At 45.4% G+C, this 19282-nt stretch overlaps 1 protein-coding gene across 2 annotated transcripts in view; it reads left to right on the top strand.

The window, feature by feature from the left end:
* Positions 1 to 19282, top strand: part of ATG5 (autophagy related 5) — a 465798-nt gene that overhangs the window by 60170 nt on the left and 386346 nt on the right. The window contains exon 2 of one of the 2 annotated variants that reach the window (XM_063917056.1): positions 14481 to 14659. The exons of the other annotated variant lie outside the window; for it this stretch is intronic. Within the exon in view, the coding sequence (XP_063773126.1) occupies positions 14552 to 14659 (108 nt within the window). The 5' untranslated portion in view covers positions 14481 to 14551. The remainder of the gene's footprint in view (positions 1 to 14480; positions 14660 to 19282) is intronic. 2 annotated transcript variants of the gene reach the window in all.

Below are 19282 nucleotides of genomic sequence, written 5' to 3'. Positions count from 1 at the left end.
GAAAATCATGTGATAGCACTGTCAGCAGTGTTCTTTCCGGGAGTGGACGACTGGGAAGCAGACTTCCTCAGCAGGCATGACCTCCACCCGGGAGAGTGGAAACTTCATAGGGAAGTTTTTCAACATGATTGTGGACCGTTGGCAAAGACCAAAGGTGGACATGATGGCGTCCCGCCCGAACAAAAAACGGGACAGGTATTCCGCCAGGTCATGAGACCTTCAGGCGATAGCTGTGGATGTTCTGGTAACACCGTGGGTGTACCAGTCTGTGTATGTGTTCCCTCCTCTGTTTCTCATAACCAGGGTATTGAGAATTATAAGACATAGAGGAGTATGAACTATACTAGTGGCTCCGGATTGGCCAAGAGGGACTTGGTACCCGGAACTTCAAGAAATGCTCACAGAGGACTAAGGGCCTGGGGAGCTAAGAAGGGACTTGATTCAGCAAGTACCATGTCTATTCCAAGACTTACCGCGGCTGCGTTTGACGGCATGGCGGTTGAATGCCGGATCCTGAGGGGAAAAGGCATTCCATAAGAGGTCATACCTACCCTGGTCAAAGCCAGGAAGGAGGTGACCGCACAACGTCATCACCACATGTGGTGAAAATATGTTGCGTGGGTGAGGCCAGGAAGGCCCCACGACGGAAATTCAACTAGGTCGATTTCTACACTTCCTGAAAACAGGAGTGTTTTGGACCTCAAATTGGGGTTCATTAACATTTAAATTTCGGCCCTGTAGATTTTCTTCCAGAAAGAATTGACTTCAGTTCCTGAAGTCCAGATTGTAAAGGATGTATTGCATATACAGCTTTTTTGTGCCCCTAGGGGCACCGTGAGATCTCAACATAGTGTTGGGATTTCTTAAAATCATATTGGTTTGAACCGCTCAAATCTGTGGATTTGAAATATCTCACATGGAAAGTGACCATGCTGTTGACAAATATCTCACATGGGAAGTGACCATGTTGTTAGCCCTGGCCTCGGCCAGGCGATTGTCAGAATGGGCGGCTTTGTCTTACAAAAGCCCATATTAAAATTTTCCATTTGAACAGGACAGAACTGGGACTCGTCTCCAGTTTCTTCATAAAGGGGTGTCAGCGTTTTCACCTGAAACAACCTCTTGTGGTGCCTGCGGCTACTAGGGACTTGGAGGACTCCAAGTTACTAGACGTGGTCAGGGCCCTAAAAATATATATATATATATATATATATATATATAGTTAGGACGGCTGGAGTCAGAAAGTCTGACTTGCTGTTTATACTGTATACACCCAACAAGCTGGGTGCTCATGCTTCTAAGCAGTCTATTGCACGCTGGATTTGTAGTACAATTCAGCTTGCACATTCTGTGGCAGGCCTGCCACAGACGAAATATGTAGATGCCCATTCCACAAGGAAGGTGGGCTCATCCTGGGCGGCTGCCCGAGGAGTCTCGGCATTACAACTTTGCCGAGCAGCTACGTGGTCAGGGGAGAACACGTTTGTAAAATTTTACAAATTTTGATACTCTGGCTAAGGAGGACCTGGAGTTCTCTCATTCGGTGCTGCAGAGTCATCCGCACTCTCCCGCCCGTTTGGGAGCTTTGGTATAATCCCCATGGTCCTGACGGAGTCCCCAGCATCCACTAGGACGTTAGAGAAAATAAGAATTTACTTACCGATAATTCTATTTCTCGTAGTCCGTAGTGGATGCTGGGCGCCCATCCCAAGTGCGGATTGTCTGCAATGCTTGTACATAGTTATTGTTACAAAAATCGGGTTATTACTATTGTTGTGAGCCATCTTTTCGGAGGCTACTTCGTTTTGTTATCATACTGTTAACTGGGTTCAGATCACAAGTTGTACGGTGTGATTGGTGTGGCTGGTATGAGTCTTACCCGGGATTCAAGATCCTTCCTTATTGTGTACGCTCGTCCGGGCACAGTACCTAACTGAGGCTTGGAGGAGGGTCATAGGGGGAGGAGCCAGTACACACCATGTGACCTAAAAGCCTTTTTAGATGTGCCCTGTCTCCTGCGGAGCCCGCTATTCCCCATGGTCCTGACGGAGTCCCCAGCATCCACTACGGACTACGAGAAATAGAATTATCGGTAAGTAAATTCTTATTTTCCAGCAACTGACAGCTGCCTGCAATCATCTGCTTCTCAACACTGGCCTCAAGAAATATTTGGCCTGGATTCTGTCCAGCCACAACCCTGCAGTTTTATACCCATGTCCGATTTATGATCTCTGTCACACTTGTTAAAATCTTGATATATGTTTACGTTTCTATCAAATCCCCTCTTTCTCTTCTCCAAGCTATACGCATTATGAACTTTTAGTCTTTCTGTGTAAGTTTGGTTATGTAGGCCATGCCCCAATTTAGTTGCCCTTCTCTGTACCGTCTCTAGTGTATTTATAGCCTAACTGAACACAGTACTTTGGATGAGGCCGTATCAATGACCTATACAGTGACATTATTACTTATTTCTTTCTGCTGCTGTTTCTTCACCCTTTGCAACCTAACATCTGACTTGCCTTACTCATTACTTTGTTACATTGTTTACCTGCCTTTAAGTCACCTGAAATAGTGACACCTAGATCACTTTCCTCCTCAGTAGTTTCCATTGTAGTTCAGATAATGCTATATGTTGCCTTTAAATTTGTGAGACCCAAGTGCATGATTTTGCATTTTTGGCATTAAACTGTAGTTGCCACGCTCTTGACCATTCATCTGGTCTACCTAGGTCATCAATCTTCTCGGTGTGTTTACCCAATTGCATACCTTTTTGTTTCATCTGCAAAATGGCATACTTTCCCTTCAATACCATTTGCAATATCACCAATAAAGATATTAAATAATGGCACTTTAGTCACCCAGTCAAAAAAGTCAATAAGATTTATTTGACATGATCTCCCACCCAATAAATCCATGCTGTTTGGGATCATGTAAATTGGCGGATTTGACATATTCTACAGCTTTCTTTTAAGAGTGTTTCTATCAGTTTCCCTATCGCTGATGTAAGGCTCACTGGTTGGTAATTGCTTGCCTCTTCCTTGCTTCCACTTTTTTGCAGTGGGACTACATTCACTCTTTTTCAGCCCCCTGAAATTACTCCTGTAGCTAGTGAGTGGTTGAATAATTCTGTTAATAGTGTTACAAACACCCCTTTAAGCTCTTTTATCCTTGGATATCCCATCTGGCCCCACTGATTAATCCACTTTCAGTTTTGAGCGTTCTGTTAGGAGGATGCAATCACAAGACTACCTGTCGTGATCCCGGTGGTCACAGTACCGATGCTGGAACCCCAACAGGCGGTGAAATTCCGCCGCTAGAATACCAGCGACACAGGCTTTTCTCCATCTATGGGTGTCCACGACATCCATAGAGGGAGAGTATAACCTGTGGCGAACGCAGGGAACCTGCAAGGGGCTTTCTAGCTTTCACCCCGCTGCTGGCCTACTGGTAGCCGTGATCCCACTGTCGGGATTATCTCTGTAAATGTACTGTACTAGTTTCCACCTAGTTTTTGTGAATATACCTGCAACTTAACTCTGACCCCTTCCCCTCTCTTTCAGTATTGCATATGGAGCAAAAATATTTATTAAGATGATCTGCTATTACATTGTCTCCCTCAACAAGACTACCACTCTGTTTTTGGTCTTATTATTCTGCCTTTTGTTTCTCTCCTTTCACTTATATATACACATGAAAATAGTTTTGCCCCTTTACCTACTGACATGGCCATTTTATCTTCAACTTGTGCTTTTGCGCATCTGATTACCTACTTGGCCTCCTTCTGTCTAACAAGATACACCGCTTCGTCTTCATTATTCTGAGTCTGCTTGTATTTCCTAAAGGACTTCTTTTTTGCATTCACATTACTTGCTTCTACTTTCGCAAATCACACTGGCTTCCTTGTTCTTGTTCTCTTTTTATACAAAGGTCTGTTGCCAGTATTGCATTTATTACTTTTTCCCTTCTCTCCTGAGGACTTTTTTCAATTGCAATTCTGATTTGTCATTTTTGATACAGAGCAACCATTGAGTTGTCCAGGCTTTTAACAAAAAGGAGAACATCACCCACAAATATAAATCATTTGTGGGATTTTCCTTAAAGGTGAATTTTTGGGAAGGTTTGTTTTGTATTTCCTCATATATTTCTTTAAGGAAAGGAATTTATCTAGAGATTGATGTATATAATGAGACCACGATTGCCTATCTGACCTCCAGGTGCCTCTTATTAAATATCTATATTTCTGTCTTTAAGTTTGTCTTGTGTATGGAAAATAATCTAAAGCTGAGCATACAATACAAAAGGAAAAAAACTGTTGTTCGTACAAATTGGTTAAATCCGTGATTACAAAAGTGAGTCCATTTTCTCTTAATGGAAGGTTTACAGTAAAAGCATGTACGGTATCTTTTGCCTGTAAAGATAGGCTCATAAGAATAATGTTTCCTGGTCTGCTAATATAACTGCTCTTTATTTATGAAAAGTGGCGCTGGAAAGCCTTTGTTTATTAGGAACAGTTAAACCTTGTTTCTCATACGTCCTAGAGAATGCTGGAGTCATCATAGACCCATGGGAGTGTAGACGGGATCCACAGGAGACATGGGCACTTTAAGACTTTGAAAGGTTGTGAACTGGCTCCTCCCTCTATGCCCCTCCTCCAAACTCCACTTTTAGAATTGTGCCCAGTGAGACTGGACGCACTGCAGGGAGCTCTACTGAGTTTCTCTGAAAAAATACTTTTTGTTAGGTTTTTTATGTTCAGGGAGGCTGATGGCAACAGTCTCCCTGCTTCGTGGGACTTAGGGGAGAGGAGTATGACCCACTTCCAGTGAGTCCAAGGGCTCTGCTTCTGGCTACAGGACACCATTCGCTCCTGAGGGTGCTGATCGCTGGGTACGCCTAGATGCTCACTTCTGCAGCCTGCTGTCACCCCCTTACAGAGCCATAACTCAGAAGACAGGTGAGTAGATGAAGAAAAGAAGACTTCAGTGACGCATTTATCTGAGGTACCGCAGCGCGCCAAGCTCCCACATACATGCAGCACTACAGGGTGCAGGGGAAAGGGGGGGGGGGGGTCGCCCTGGGCAGCTAATAAATCCTGAGGGGACATTAGTGCCGAGGCACTGTCCCAAAACCCCCGCCAGTATAATCATACAAAAAGCGGGACGGAAGCGCGCCATTAAGGGGGCGGAGCTTCGTCCTCACAGCTCACTCGACGCCATTTTCCATCAGGCTGCAGACACGCTGGTCCTTCCTTCACTGGCTAAATTTGGTGCAATATACTTTATATAAAAAGCGCTATAGGTCTGGGACGTTTATTGGGCGCTTCAGAACCGCTGATTGGGCGCTGGGGTGTGAGCTGGCAAATCCCCTCTGTGTCTCTCTGACAGGCTTTACTGTGGGTCTGTCCCCTATATGCCCGGTGTGTCTGTGGGTGTTTGGTGCACGTGTGTCGACATGTCTGAGGCTCTTCCCAGGAGGAGGCTGTATTAGGGACACAAACGGCTGTGGGGGTGACCCTGTCGGCACCGCTGACGCCGGATTGGGTAAATGTGTTGAACGCCTTGAATGCTCATGTGGCTCTTATTAGTAAGAGGCTAGATAAGTCTTAGTCTCAGACCCAGGCATGGAAGATATGTTATTGTAAAGTCAGGTCCCCTCAGGGTCACAGAAACGTACGCTGGCCCAATTGGCAGACACTGATACCGACACGGATTCTGATTCCAGTGTCGACTATAACGATTCCAGATTAGATCCAAAATTGGCAAAAAGCATTCAGTACATGATTGTGGAGGTTAAAGAGGTACTACATATCACTGAGGACCAGGCTGTCCCTGATAAAAGGGTCTGTATGTATAAGGAAAGGAAACCTGAGGTAACGTTTCCTCCCTCTCATGAACTGAACACGCTATTTGAAAAACTCTGGGAAGCTCCTGACAAAAAGTTTAAGATTCCCAAAAGAATTACTGTAGCTTATCCGTTTCCCTTGGCGGATAGGGAAAAGTGGGAGTCACCCCCCACCGTGGACAAGGCCCTGTCACGTTTGTCTAAAAAGGTGGCTCTCCCTTCACCTGACACGGCGTCCCTTAAGGATCCTGCGGATCGTAAACAGGAAACTACGTTAAAGTCCATTTATGCGACCACAGGTACGTTACTCAGACCTGTCATTGCGTCTGCGTGGGTAAGTAGTGCTATCGAAAAGTGGGCAGACAACTTGTCTTCTGAAATAGATACCCTAGATAGGGATAGCGTCCTCTTGACGCTGGGTTATATAAAGGACACTGCAGCATACCTTAAGGAAGCTGCGAGAGATATTGGTCTTTTGGGATCTAAGGCCAATGCCATGGCAGTCTCAGCTAGATGAGCGTTGTGGATACACCAATGGAGTGCTGATGCTGATTCCAAGAAAAGTATGGAATCTCTACCATATAAAGGTAAGGCCTTATTTGGTGACGGCCTTGATAATTTGGTGTCTACAGCTACCGCGGGTAAGTCATCCTTTTTACCTTATGTTCCTCCACAACAAAAGAAAACGCATCACTATCAGATGCAGTCCTTTTGGCCCAATAAATACAGAAAGGGCCGAGGTTCTTCCTTCCTTGCTACTAGAGGAAGGGGAAGAGGTAAACGATCACCAGCCTTGTCAGGCTCCCAGGAGCAGAAGTTCTCCCAGGCTTCTGCCAATTCCACCGCATGACGTTGGGGCTCCTATGCGGGAGTCCGCACCGGTGGGGGCACGTCTCAAACTCTTCAGTCAGTTTTGGGTTCGTTCGGACCTAGACCCATGGGTTTTACAAATAGTATCCCAAGGGTACAAGCTGGAGTTTCAAGATGTTCCCCCTCGCCGTATTTTCAAATCGGCCTTACCAGTTTCTCTTCCGAACAGGGAGGTAGTTTGCGACGCAATACAAAAGTTGTGTCAAAATCAAGTTATCGTCGGGGTTCCCCAGTCACAACAGGGAGAAGGCTTTTATTTGAGCCTGTTTGTGGTCCTGAAGCCGGATGGCTCGGTCAGACCAATCCTAAACCTGAAATCCCTAAATTTCTACCTAAAGAAATTCAAATTCAAGATGGAGTCTCTCCAAGCAGTGATCTCCAGTCTGGAGGAAGGGGATTTTATGGTGTCGGTGGACATAAAAGATGCCTACTTACATGTTCCCATTTATCCTCCGCATCAGGCTTACCTGAGGTTTGCAATTCAGGATTGTCATTACCAATTTCAAACGTTGCCATTTGGTCTGTCCACGGCTCCGAGGATTTTCACCAAAGTGATGGCGGAGATGATGGTTCTCCTTCGCAAGCAAGGAGTCACGATTATTCCATACTTGGACGATCTCCTGATAAAGGCGAGATCCAGGGACCAGTTGGTGCAAAACGTTGCACTCTCCCTGACAGTTCTTCAGCAACATGGTTGGCTCCTAAATTTGCCAAAATCACAGTTGATTCCGACGACGCGGTTGTCATTTTTGGGAATGATATTGGACACAGAACTACAGACAGTGGACAAGGCTCTGGAACTTCAGAGTCTGGTCAAACAAATTCTGAAACCAGCAAGAGTGTCAATCCATCAATGCATTCGGTTGCTGGGGAAGATGGTTGCGGCCTACGAGGCCATTCAGTTTGGCAGGTTCCATGCCAGAGTGTTCCAGTGGGACCTGTTGGACAAGTGGTCCGGGTCTCACCTACACATGCACCGGAGGATAATCCTGTCTTCCAAGACCAGGATATTACTCCTGTGGTGGCTGCACAGCTCTCACCTCCTAGAGGGGTGCAGGTTCGGGATACAGGACTGGTTCCTGGTGACCACGGATGCAAGCCTCCGAGGCTGGGGGGCAGTTACAATGGGAGAAAACTTCCAAGGAAGATGGTCAAGTCAGGAAACTTGTCTCCACATAAATGTTCTGGAGCTAAGGGCCATTTACAACGGCCTTCTGCAAGCGGAACATCTTCTTCGAGATCTGCCTGTACTGATCCAGTCGGACAGTGTAACAGCAGTAGCTTACATAAACCGTCAGGGCGGAACGAAAAGCAGAGCGGCATGGCAGAAGTTACAAGGATTTTCTGCTGGGCGGAAAAGCATACAAACGCTCTGTCAGCGATCTTCATTCCAGGAGTGGACAACTGGGAAGCAGACTTCCTCAGCAGACACGATCTCCATCCAGGAGAGTGGGGCCTCCACCAAGAAGTCTTCGCAGAGGTGACAAGTCGTTGGGAGTTTCTCAAGTAGACATGATGACATCTCGTCTCAACAAGAAGCTTCAGAGATATTGTTCCAGGTCAAGGGACCCTCAAGCAATTGCAGTGGATGCACTGGTGACACCGTGGGTGTTTCAGTCGGTGTATGTACTCCCTCCACTTCCTCTCATTCCAAAGGTTCTAAAGATCATGAGAAGAACAAAGATCCGGGTGATCCTCATTGTCCCAGACTGGCCAAGGAGGGCTTGGTATCCAGATCTACAGGAATTACTCATAGGAGATCCCTGGCCTCTTCCTTTGCGCGAGGACCGGTTACAACAGGGGCCGTGCGTGTATCAGGACTTACCGCGGCTGCGTTTGACGGCATGGCGGTTAAGCGCAAAATCCTAGCCGGTAAGGGTATTCCCAGTGAAGTCATTCCCACACTTATTCAGGCCAGAAAAGGGGTAACGTCTAAACATTACCACCGTATTTGGAGAAAATATGTTTCTTGGTGTGAATCCAAAGGGGCTCCTACGGAAAAGTTTTGACTAGGACGTTTTCTCCATTTTCTACAAGCAGGTGTGGATGCGGGCCTAAAATTGGGCTCAATTAAGGTACAGATTTCGGCCTTATCGGTTTTCTTTCAGAAACAATTGGCCTCCCTTCCAGAAGTTCAGACTTTCGTGAAAGGCGTGTTGCACATCCAACCTCCATTTGTGCCTCCAGTGGCACCATGGGATCTTAATGTGGTGTTGCAGTTCCTTCAATCACATTGGTTTGAACCTTTGCGTAAGGTTTACTTAAAATTCCTTACTTGGAAAGTAGTCATGTTGTTGGCTTTGGCGTCCGCAAGGTGGGTGTCCGAGTTGGCGGCTTTGTCTCACAAAAGCCCCTATTTAATCTTCCATGCTGATAGAGCGGAGTTGAGAACTCGTCAGCAATTTCTGCCAAAAGTGGTTTCATCTTTTCACGTAAACCAGCCTATTGTGGTGCCAGTGGCTACTGATACCTTGGCGGAATCGAAGTCTCTCGATGTGGTTAGAGCTTTGAAAATCTATGTCACCAGAACGGTGCAGATTAGGAAAACAGAGGCTCTGTTTGTTCTCTGGGCTCCCAATAAGATTGGGGCTCCTGCTTCCAAGCAGACTATTGCGCGCTGGATCTGTAATACGATTCAGCAGGCTCATTCTACGGCAGGATTGCCGTTACTGAAATCGGTGAAAGCCCATTCACCCAGAAAGGTGGGCTCTTCCTGGGCGGCTGCCCGGAGAGTTTCCGCATTACAGCTTTGCCGAGCTGCTACTTGGTCGGGATCAAACACCTTTGCAAAGTTTTACAAGTTTGATACCCTGGCTGAGGAGGACCTCTTGTTTGGTCAATCGGTGCTGCATAGTCATCCGCACTCTCCCGCCCGTTCTAGAGCTTTGGTATAAACCCCATGGTTCTTGAAGCATCCCCAGCATCCTCTAGGACGTATGAGAAAATAGGATTTTAATACCTACGGGTAAATCCTTTTCTCTTAGTCCGTAGAAGATGCTGGGCGCCCGTCCCAGTGCGGGCTGTTCTGCAGTTTGGTTATGGTTACACTCGTGTTGCGTTAAGTTCAGTCAGTCTGTGGTTGATGTTGGTCATGTTGTACGGCGTGTTGAGGTGTGAGTTGGTATGTGTCTCACCTTAGTTTAAAAATTAAATAAATCCTTTTCCTCGAAATGTCCGTCTCCCTGGGCACAGTTCCTATAACTGGAGTCTGGAGGAGGGGCATAGAGGGAGGAGCCAGTTCACACCCCTTTTTAAGTCTTAAAGTGCCCATGTCTCCTGCGTATCCCGTCTATACCCCATGGTTCTTGAAGCATCCCCAGCATCCTCTACGGACTAAGAGAAAAGGATTTACCGGTAGGTATTAAAATCCTATTTTTCTCAGTGATTTGCACTCAAAAAAAGGCTCATAATTTTATTAGTAAAGGGCCGTACTGACGGGGAGATTTCCCCAGAGATGTGTGCTGAGCGGTCTAGCACAGACCGCTCAGCACATATCTCTCCCCCCACTCAGCACAGCGCGATGTGCTGAGTGAGGAAGGGTGGAGTGGGAGGACACGGGGAGCAGCTCATTTCACCAAGCGGTGAAATGAGCGACCTGCTAGATTGTGCCTGCATGCAGGCCAATCTAGCACCGGCGATAGTGACGCACATCGCTGTCGCCGGCACCCCTACACACGGAGCGATGTTCTAAGCAATCTAGTCAGATTGTTTTTAAATGAGCTGAACATCACTCCGTGTGTACCCCCCTTAAATCTGCAAATCTCCTGATTGTTACCATACAATAGCAACCTACAGTCCCAATCGATATGTGAAATTCAACATGTTAAAAAACCTGGATTTCCCAGTTTAAATCACTGTGATCTGTGTACCCCATACATTGCAGATTTTTTTTAAACAATCATCTGCAAAACGTTTTACAAGTTTAATACCCTGGCTGAGGAGGACCTCTTGTTTGGTCAATCGGTGCTGCAGAGTCATCTGCACTCTACCGCCCGTTCTAGAGCTTTAGGTATAACCCCATGGTTCTATGATGACCCCAGCATCCTCTAGGACGTATGAGAAAATAGGATTTTAATACCTACCGGTAAATCCTTTTCTCTTAGTCCGTAGAGGATGCTGGGCGCCCGTCCCAGTGCATACTGTATCTGCAGTTATTAGTTGTGGTTACACACATGTTACGTTACTGTCAGCATTTTGCTGCAAGTGTTCATGCCGTTGGCTTGTGTTCTGTTGAATGCCACGTTGTGCGGCATGCTTGAGGTGTGAGCTGGTATGAATCTCACCTTAGTTTAACAATAAATCCTTTCCTCGAAATGTCCGTCTCCCTGGGCACAGTTCTTATAACTGGAGTCTGGAGGAGGGGCATAGAGGGAGGAGCCAGTTCACACCCTTTCAAAGTCTTAAAGTGCCCATGTCTCCTGCGGATCCCGTCTATACCCCCATGGTTCTATGATGACCCCAGCATCCTCTACGGACTAAGAGAAAAGGATTTACCGGTAGGTATTAAAATCCTATTATATTTACAGCTTACCAATATCTATGTATTGCATAATGAACTGTGTGCTAGTTTGTATTTGTGTCCTCTCTGGATAGGAGGTGGAATTGGGAAGGGCTGTATTGGAGAGAAAACTGAGAAGGGGTTACTGAAAAAGCTTTTTACATTGCATTAAAGTATATACTAAACGTGCAGAAGTTTGGTTAGGTGATTAACATTTGAGGGGCAGTCAGTGGTGCTAAAAACAAAAAAGCATATGGAGAAATTCACAATACAAAATAGCTATGTTAACAAAAGAAAGGCGGACGCCCGCCCGCCAAAGGAAAGGTTAAACTGCTCTTAATCTCTTACCTTTTATGTAACACACTTACAATTTCTATACAGTCTCTCAAGTATGCTAACTGTAGTCTATTTCAACCTGACTACATTCTGATTGAAGGGACTACTTGGCTCAGAGGAGCTGCGGTTGACTGTGATGTTCTATTTTGTGAGAAGCTTAACTCCTGCTTCCAATGTAGGGTTAGGGTATGAAGGTGTCAGCAATTTGACTGCAAAACCCCATCTATTTAAAATTTCACTGGTTCCAAGAGTCAACGTAATGGGGTGAAACTGCTTTATTATACAGTGCATCCAGAAAGTATTCACAGCGCTTCACTTTTTCTACATTTTGTTATGTTACACCCTTATTTCAAACTGGAGTAAATTAATTTTTCCACCTCAAAATTCTACACAAATTGAGAGTTTTGCTAATTTATTAAAAATAGTATTCACAGCCTTTGCTCAATACTTTCTTGATGCACCTTTCACAGCAATTACAACCTCAGATTCGCCCATACCTCTTTGTAGCACCTCTCAAGCTCCATCAGGTTGGATGTGAAGCGTCGTTCCACAGCCATTTTCAGATCTCTCCAGAGATGTTCAATGGGATTCAAGTCTGGCCTCTGGCTGGCTCACTCAAAGACATTCACAGAGTTGTCCTGAAGCCACTCCTTTGATATCTTGGCTGTGTGCTTAGGGACGTTGTCCTGCTGAAAGATGAACCGTCGCCCCAGTCTGAGGTCAAGAGCACTCTGGAGCAGGTCTCTGTGCATTGCTGCATTCATCTTTCCCTCTATCCTGACTAATCTCCCAATTCCTGCCACTGAAAAACATCCCCACAGAATGATGCTGCCACCACCATGGTTCACTGTAGGGATGATATTAGCCTGGTGATGAACACTGCCTGGTTTCCTCCAAACATGACGCCTGGCATTCACGCCAAAGAGTTCAATCTTTATTTCATCAGACCAGAGAATTTTGTGTCTCATGGTCTGAGAGTCCTTCAGGTGCATTTTGGCAAACTCCAGGCAGGCTGCCATGTGCTTTTTACTAAGGAGTGGACTGATTGGTAGATTCCTGCTGTGGGGGTGGGGGTGGGTGTTAGTTTTAGGCATTAGAAGGGGGGTTAGGGTACAGGGATGGGAAGGTTATGGTTAGGTACTGGGGAGGGGCAGCGGGGCACCACTGGGAAGGGTTAAGGTTAGGCACCCCCAAGGGAGGGGTAGTGGGCAGGGGAGGGTTAGGGTACTTTTGTAGGGGCTGTCGGGTTTCTGATGGCCGGGATGACGCTGTCTGGATTCTGACCGCCAGCATCACGTCCATCGGGATATCAAACTGAATCCATTAGATCTGATCTTCGGAGAGTGAGCATTTGGTGCATACTGTAGTTCTCACAGTGTTGGGAACGTATGAATCAGATATTTCTTTGGCATACACTTTTATAGTATTCATGATAGGGAAAATTACTTACATGTCTAAGTATTACATATGTTGCACTTTGTATGAGGCAGACTGTACGGGTTATTCGGGTTTGTTAACAAACCAAAAAAAGCACACGAATGGACAAAACCATGATACACTGTACAGGGGTGTTTTAAGAGAGCAGGGGACCCTCGTGAAGCATTCTTAGAGGGCCCGCTCCTCTCTGTCAGCAGTAGAATGCTAGAGTCTACTGCGCATGTGCAGGTATCCGGGAACATGCCATACGCGCCTTGTTCCTGGGGGGATATCTCCAGTGCGCATGCGCAAATCATTCGGAAATGGCCGCGGTGGCCTTTTTTCGAGTGATTTATGCCCGCACTGGAGGGCCACCGCTGCGGGACTCCGGAATAGTAAGTATAATACATGGGTGCGGTGTGAGCTCCTACGCACACACTGCACCCATTATAGAAATGCCTATAGGCAGATGTAACATGTGCAGAGAGATTTACATTTGGGTAGGTTATATTATTTCTGTGCATGGTAAATACTGGCTGCTTGATTTTTACACTGCAATTTATATTTTAATTTGAACATACCTCACCCAAATCTAACTCTCTCTGCTCATATTACATCTGCCCCCCCTGCAGTGCACATGGTTTTGCCCATTAATGTGTTTTTTTTTATTTGTTAACAAACCTGAATAAGGCCCCATATGCTATTTAGGTCCTCTTGATGGGCTGGCTACACTCTAAAATAAAGTATTATGAAAGCCCCCATAGATACAGTATCCTGCATTTGCCTTTGTGTCTATATGCTCCTTTATAGTTTTGTTTTTCTGCTGACATAGTGATTTAGGGGTCTGTTTACTAAGCCTTGGGTGGAGATAAATCCAACGGAGATAAAGTACCAACCAATCGGCTCCTAACTGCTATGTCACAGTCTGGGTTTGAAAAATGACAATTAGGAGCTGATTGGCTGGTGCTTTATCTCTGTCGGATTAATCTCCATCCAAGGCTTAGTAAATAGACCCCAAAGAGTACGTTGCTGAAAACAGGGTCACAGTTATTAGTTTAGATATAGCTTAATCATAATTATATGATATGCTGTTGGTTAAAGGATTTGTATAAATCCTTTTATAAAGTGTGTTTTATCAGTAGTTGACCACTGGGGGCAGCTAGTGTGCTTTGTGTTCTGCTTTTCTCATCCACATTCATTACTTGCTGTCATTAACAGTTATGGTTGCAAAATTTATGAAAAGTAGCACAGTGTAGCGAAAAGTATCAAAACTGAGATAAAAATGTGCAGCATGTGAATCATGCCAGGCATCTTGCGACATATGGTGCAGAAGGGATGGGTGTAATCGGACACAGCTGTATAGGTGACCTATTTGGATAAAAGAATTATTATTTTAATTATTCAAAATTGTATCATACAGTCCATTTAAATACATTAAAGACCTTTTGAAGAGGTTCATGGCCATCTGTTCTTTAGATACCGTTTGACAGAAAATGTCTCCACTTTAACTCTCTTTCAGAATATAATTTTGTCACTTAACCTGTGAATGAAACCAACTGGTCTATATGTGCAATCCAAACTTCTGGAAGAATGACAGATGACAAGGACGTACTTCGAGACGTTTGGTATGGACGATTACCAACATGCTTCACATTATATCAGGATGAGCTAACTGAAAGAGAAGCTGAACCTTATTATGTAAGTGCATCCATGGTAGCTAGAGCAGTACCTTTATGTAAGGCCTCAAATACATAACATACCTTTTAGAACATGCCTTATATTGTTTTAAAGAATTACACCACAATCAGTGAACCCCTCCTACATAAAATATGCCCTTATGTAGCATACATTGCTACCCTTGGTGACCTCCTGTAACAAACTTAGAGCTGACTAGTCCCGAAATATGCTTGTTTGCCTGCAGTTTCAACAAAAGAAGTATTGTGTATCTGCACACTTGTAAGAGTTTTGTAGTGAGAGGAGTTCCCCTGTATTTTAGTAGATTTTATGATCTATAATTTTTTTTTAAATTGCATATTTTTTATTGAAAGTTTTAAATTAACATCCCAAAAAGAATAATATAAAATAAAAAAATAAAAATTTAAAGAGTATACTTATAAAACAAACAATACCGGCAGGTATAGTAAAGTATGCAGGATGCAATCAGAAGTACGGTCAGACAGGAGACACAGAATACAATTGCAGTACACGTCTAATAGTACAGGATATACAATACGCCCCACATTATAGCAATAAGCAGTAAGAGTAAGAGCCCACAGGCGCCATGTGAGCTCACACATTGAGGATAAAATGATAAAATAAAATAAAAAAAAGACTGACCCATGAGGCGTAGAAAAATACAAAAGTATTGGCACTGCAAACTATAGATAAAACACCTGCCTGAATATACAGAAAGAAAGAAAAAAAAAAGATAAGAAATAATTAAAATCCTAAGACCTCTGCTGCTCATAGAGATAAAACAAAAATCCCTACAATACAGAACAAAAAACAAAACCCCCCAAAACAAACCACCTCAAAACCCCCCACCCTGTATAGCCTATCCCCAACCTAGGTATACCTGGATCCCCAAACCCCCCACCCCCCATTAAACTACGTGACCTAACTGTCTAACACCCCCCTCCCTCCCTTCCCTAATACCAGGATAAATGAAAAAAATAAGTGACTGGGGCAAATAAAAAAAAAGAAGAAATATGGCCGAACAGTAAATTGAGTAGATCTCCCTCATATGAGAATAAAAAATAAAAATAAAAAATGAATATGCAAATATGGAGATATGATAAGCGACCCGGAAATATAAGGAATAGTGCTGGAAGCACCCTACAGATACAACAGTATATAGGGATATGTAACCCTTAAATAAGCGATGGTCAAATAAAACATATCTTAGAACCATCAAATAATGAAATTATATCAATGGTAAGACATACAAAAAACTGAATAGAACATAGTATTTAAGAAAGTATCAACAATAAAATAGAACACAGCCAAGGACCCGGTAACCAGTGAGGTATTATACAGACTTGGAAAGAAAGAAAATCAGTCCGGAGGATAAGCCCACTCTGGAATCAAGTCATTTAGCGGTACACGAGCAGTAGTCAGGAAGGTAGTGGAGCCAGCAACCATCCTGCACAGCATTAGCCAGATAGATAAGAGGATAGGCCACAGTTCTACGGTAAATGTAGAATGGAGAACCATCCCTCTCCCAAACATCACAATTAACTGCGAAATGATACAATACCGTTCTCCCCCATTATGAAGGAGGTCACACTGCAGACCCTCAAAGAAAATTGCAATGGAGGTCCATACAGTCAGCAACGATGAGACGAAGGCAGTCACCGACATCCCACGCGCCATCACCCACTGCAAATAACGGTGAATATGCGCAGGAAGAATCCGCAACTCCCCCATTTTGTTCACAATGTGTTCGTCGGAGGAACCTCCAGCATTAAGCATCGACTGTAGCGGAGAGGCAGGCCCCACAGATACAAGCTCCCCGAGGGTAGCAGCACCGGCAGGCAGGTGGACCCCACAGGAGAACCAGTTACTGCAACAGTCTCTACTACAAACATATTAAGAATCCTTTGCTCGGATTCCGCGATAGCCTTCAGGATGATTGAGACCGAATGTCCAGAAATATGAACAGGATTAACATGGCTGCAGGGGGAAGAAGCAATATACTGTAGGAGCAAGAGGAAGATCCACTGGTAGAAAGGGAGCAGAGTTATACACACAGGAGCTCAGCTCATCCAAAGAACACAGGGGTGTGAGTCCAGCAAATGTGTTCTAGAGGTGAGAGGGAGCCAGGCATACAGTTCTCTTCCCTGCACTACAATTATAGTTAAAGCTCTGTCCCAAATTCACAGGGAGTGTTGTCTCTGTAATACTATGTGCTCAGTAATATCCGCACCAGGGGAGAAGGGGACAGGCAGTGGAATGTGTGCTGTGTATAATACAAGCTCACCAGCACTGAGCACACTGGCCCCAGCAGCTGAGTGAGGGCAGAGCGGCAGCAGGAGCAACAGCCACACTGAGAGCAGAGTCTGCCTCAGGATCCAGTCACAGACATCACCAGCCAGTAAGTTAGGACTCTTGGCACAGAGGATCCCCAAATTCACACTGCAGGAGCAGAGGGGGGTACTGCACTCTAGCAGAAATTTTCAGCCACAGAACACCAGGGAAACAGGAGATAGATCAGGATATTAGCAGGAGCTCTGGCAGGAGCTGCCTACACCATGCTGTGTCAAGCCACGCCCATGATATATAATTTTTAATAGGGTAAAGTTTAAATACAGTAAAGCTACAGTTATTGAACAGGTAAGAGGAAAGAGTACTGTATAATGGGCGCACAAAAAAGCAGTTATGGTAGACTTACCATGGCTAACTCTTTCTGCGAGGTACTGTACATTGGGTTCCACAGGGAAAACATTGAGATGTAGAGTGGATCTTGACCCAGAGGCACCAACAGGCTAAAACTTTAGCTGTCCCAGGATGCATTGGGGCCTCCTCTATAACCCTGCCTTCAGGCACTGAGAGCTCAGTTTCGTTAACCAGTCCAATGCAGGAGCAGGCAAGAGAGAAGGCAGATGTTAGTTACATTGAACCACATTCTCACGACAGGAGAAGGTACCAGCAGCTAATGCCATACAACCAAAGAAGCTAGGTGCGTCAGGGTGGGCATCCTGTGGAACTCAATGTACTTCGCAGAAAGAGAGTTAACCATGGTAAGTCTACCATAACTCTTTTTCTGCGGCAGGTTACATTGGTTTCCACAGGGAAAGCATTGGGGATGTCCTAAAGCAGTTCCTCAAGGGAGGGGACGTGCCTTAGCGGATGTGAGAATCCAACGTCCAAAGGAAGCACCCTGAGAGGCGACGGTATCAAAGGCATAGAACCTAAGAAACGTGTTCACTGAAGACCACATAGCCACCTTGCACAATTGGTCTGCGGACGTGCCACGGTTGGCCGCCCAAGAAGGGCCAACAGACCGAGTAGAATGGGCTTTTAATAGCAGCAGGAGCTGGAAGTCCAGCCTGCGCATAGGCTTGTGCAATCGCCATTCTAATCCATCTGGCCAAGGTTTGCTTATTCGCAGGCCAGCCATGTTTGTGGCCAGAACCACAATCTCTTGGTTAAGGTGAAAAGATGACACCACCTTACGCAAATAACCTGGCCCTATCCCGGTGAAATAACAGAAAGGGTGGACGACAGGACAAGGCGCTTAAGTCCGACACCCGTCTTGCAGAGGCAAAAGCCAGCAAGAACAGGACCTTGGCCGTGAGCCATTTAAAGTCCAATGATTCAAGAGGTTCAAATGGAGACTCTTGCAGGGCATTCAGTACAACAGACAGATCCCATGGAGCCGCAGGAGGGACATAGGGAGGCTGAATCCGTAGGACACCCTGAGTATGAACGTCAGGTATAGGCGCAATTTTTCTCTGAAACCACACTGACAAGGCAGATATGTGAACCTTGAGAGAGGCCTGATGAAGACCTAAGTCAAGGCCTCTTTGTAGAAAAGCCAGAATTCTGGAAATTCTTAATCTATAGGCATCGTAATTCTTATCAGCACACCAAGTGCAGTAAGAAATCCAGACCCTGTAATATATCCGGACAGAGGCCGGTTTACGGGCTGTTAGGGGTGCCACCAGGATGGTACTAGGTGTTGCTGTTGCTCTTGCCCAGCAGTCCTTTAGCCTCCTGCAGCCAAAGACTTTGCCTATAGCAGTTGCCTTTCCCGGGAGTATTAGGTCCGCCCAGTACTCAGATGCCCCCAGGTTTTTATGATAGACAAGACTGCTGTGGGAGGCTGGGCAAGGCAAGTACGGAACTGGAGTCAGAGAGGGACACACAGGACAAACAATAACTTCAGAACACTACCGTGTGCGACTGACACGGGATCACTGTGGCAGATGGTACTCACTAGCGCCACAGTACTGGAGATGGGAAACCAAGCGCTGGGTACTGAACCGTAATGGCCGAGGTGATAGCGATGCAGTCCCTGGTAACGTCTAAATATAATACAGGCAGACAGAAATACAGGACCAGATAGCACGCAATACAGGAACTCACAAATGGACTTGCTGTACCGGACTGCGGAGCAGCACCGGCACAGGCAGACAAAAATACAGGACCAGACCGCAGAGCGGCGCCGGCTACAGACGTACAAACATGCAGGGCTGGAATACTGAAGTGACTACTAATAGCGACACCAACGGTACATGTATAACATAGTTGAATAGATGGTACGAGTGACACAGAGGGTGTAATTCAGACCTGATAGTAGCAGCAAATTTGTTAGCAGTT

This window comes from Pseudophryne corroboree, chromosome 4 (assembly GCF_028390025.1).
Source record: "Pseudophryne corroboree isolate aPseCor3 chromosome 4, aPseCor3.hap2, whole genome shotgun sequence".
NCBI lineage: Eukaryota > Metazoa > Chordata > Amphibia > Anura > Myobatrachidae > Pseudophryne > Pseudophryne corroboree.
This window is presented reverse-complemented; position numbering and strand designations above follow the sequence as displayed.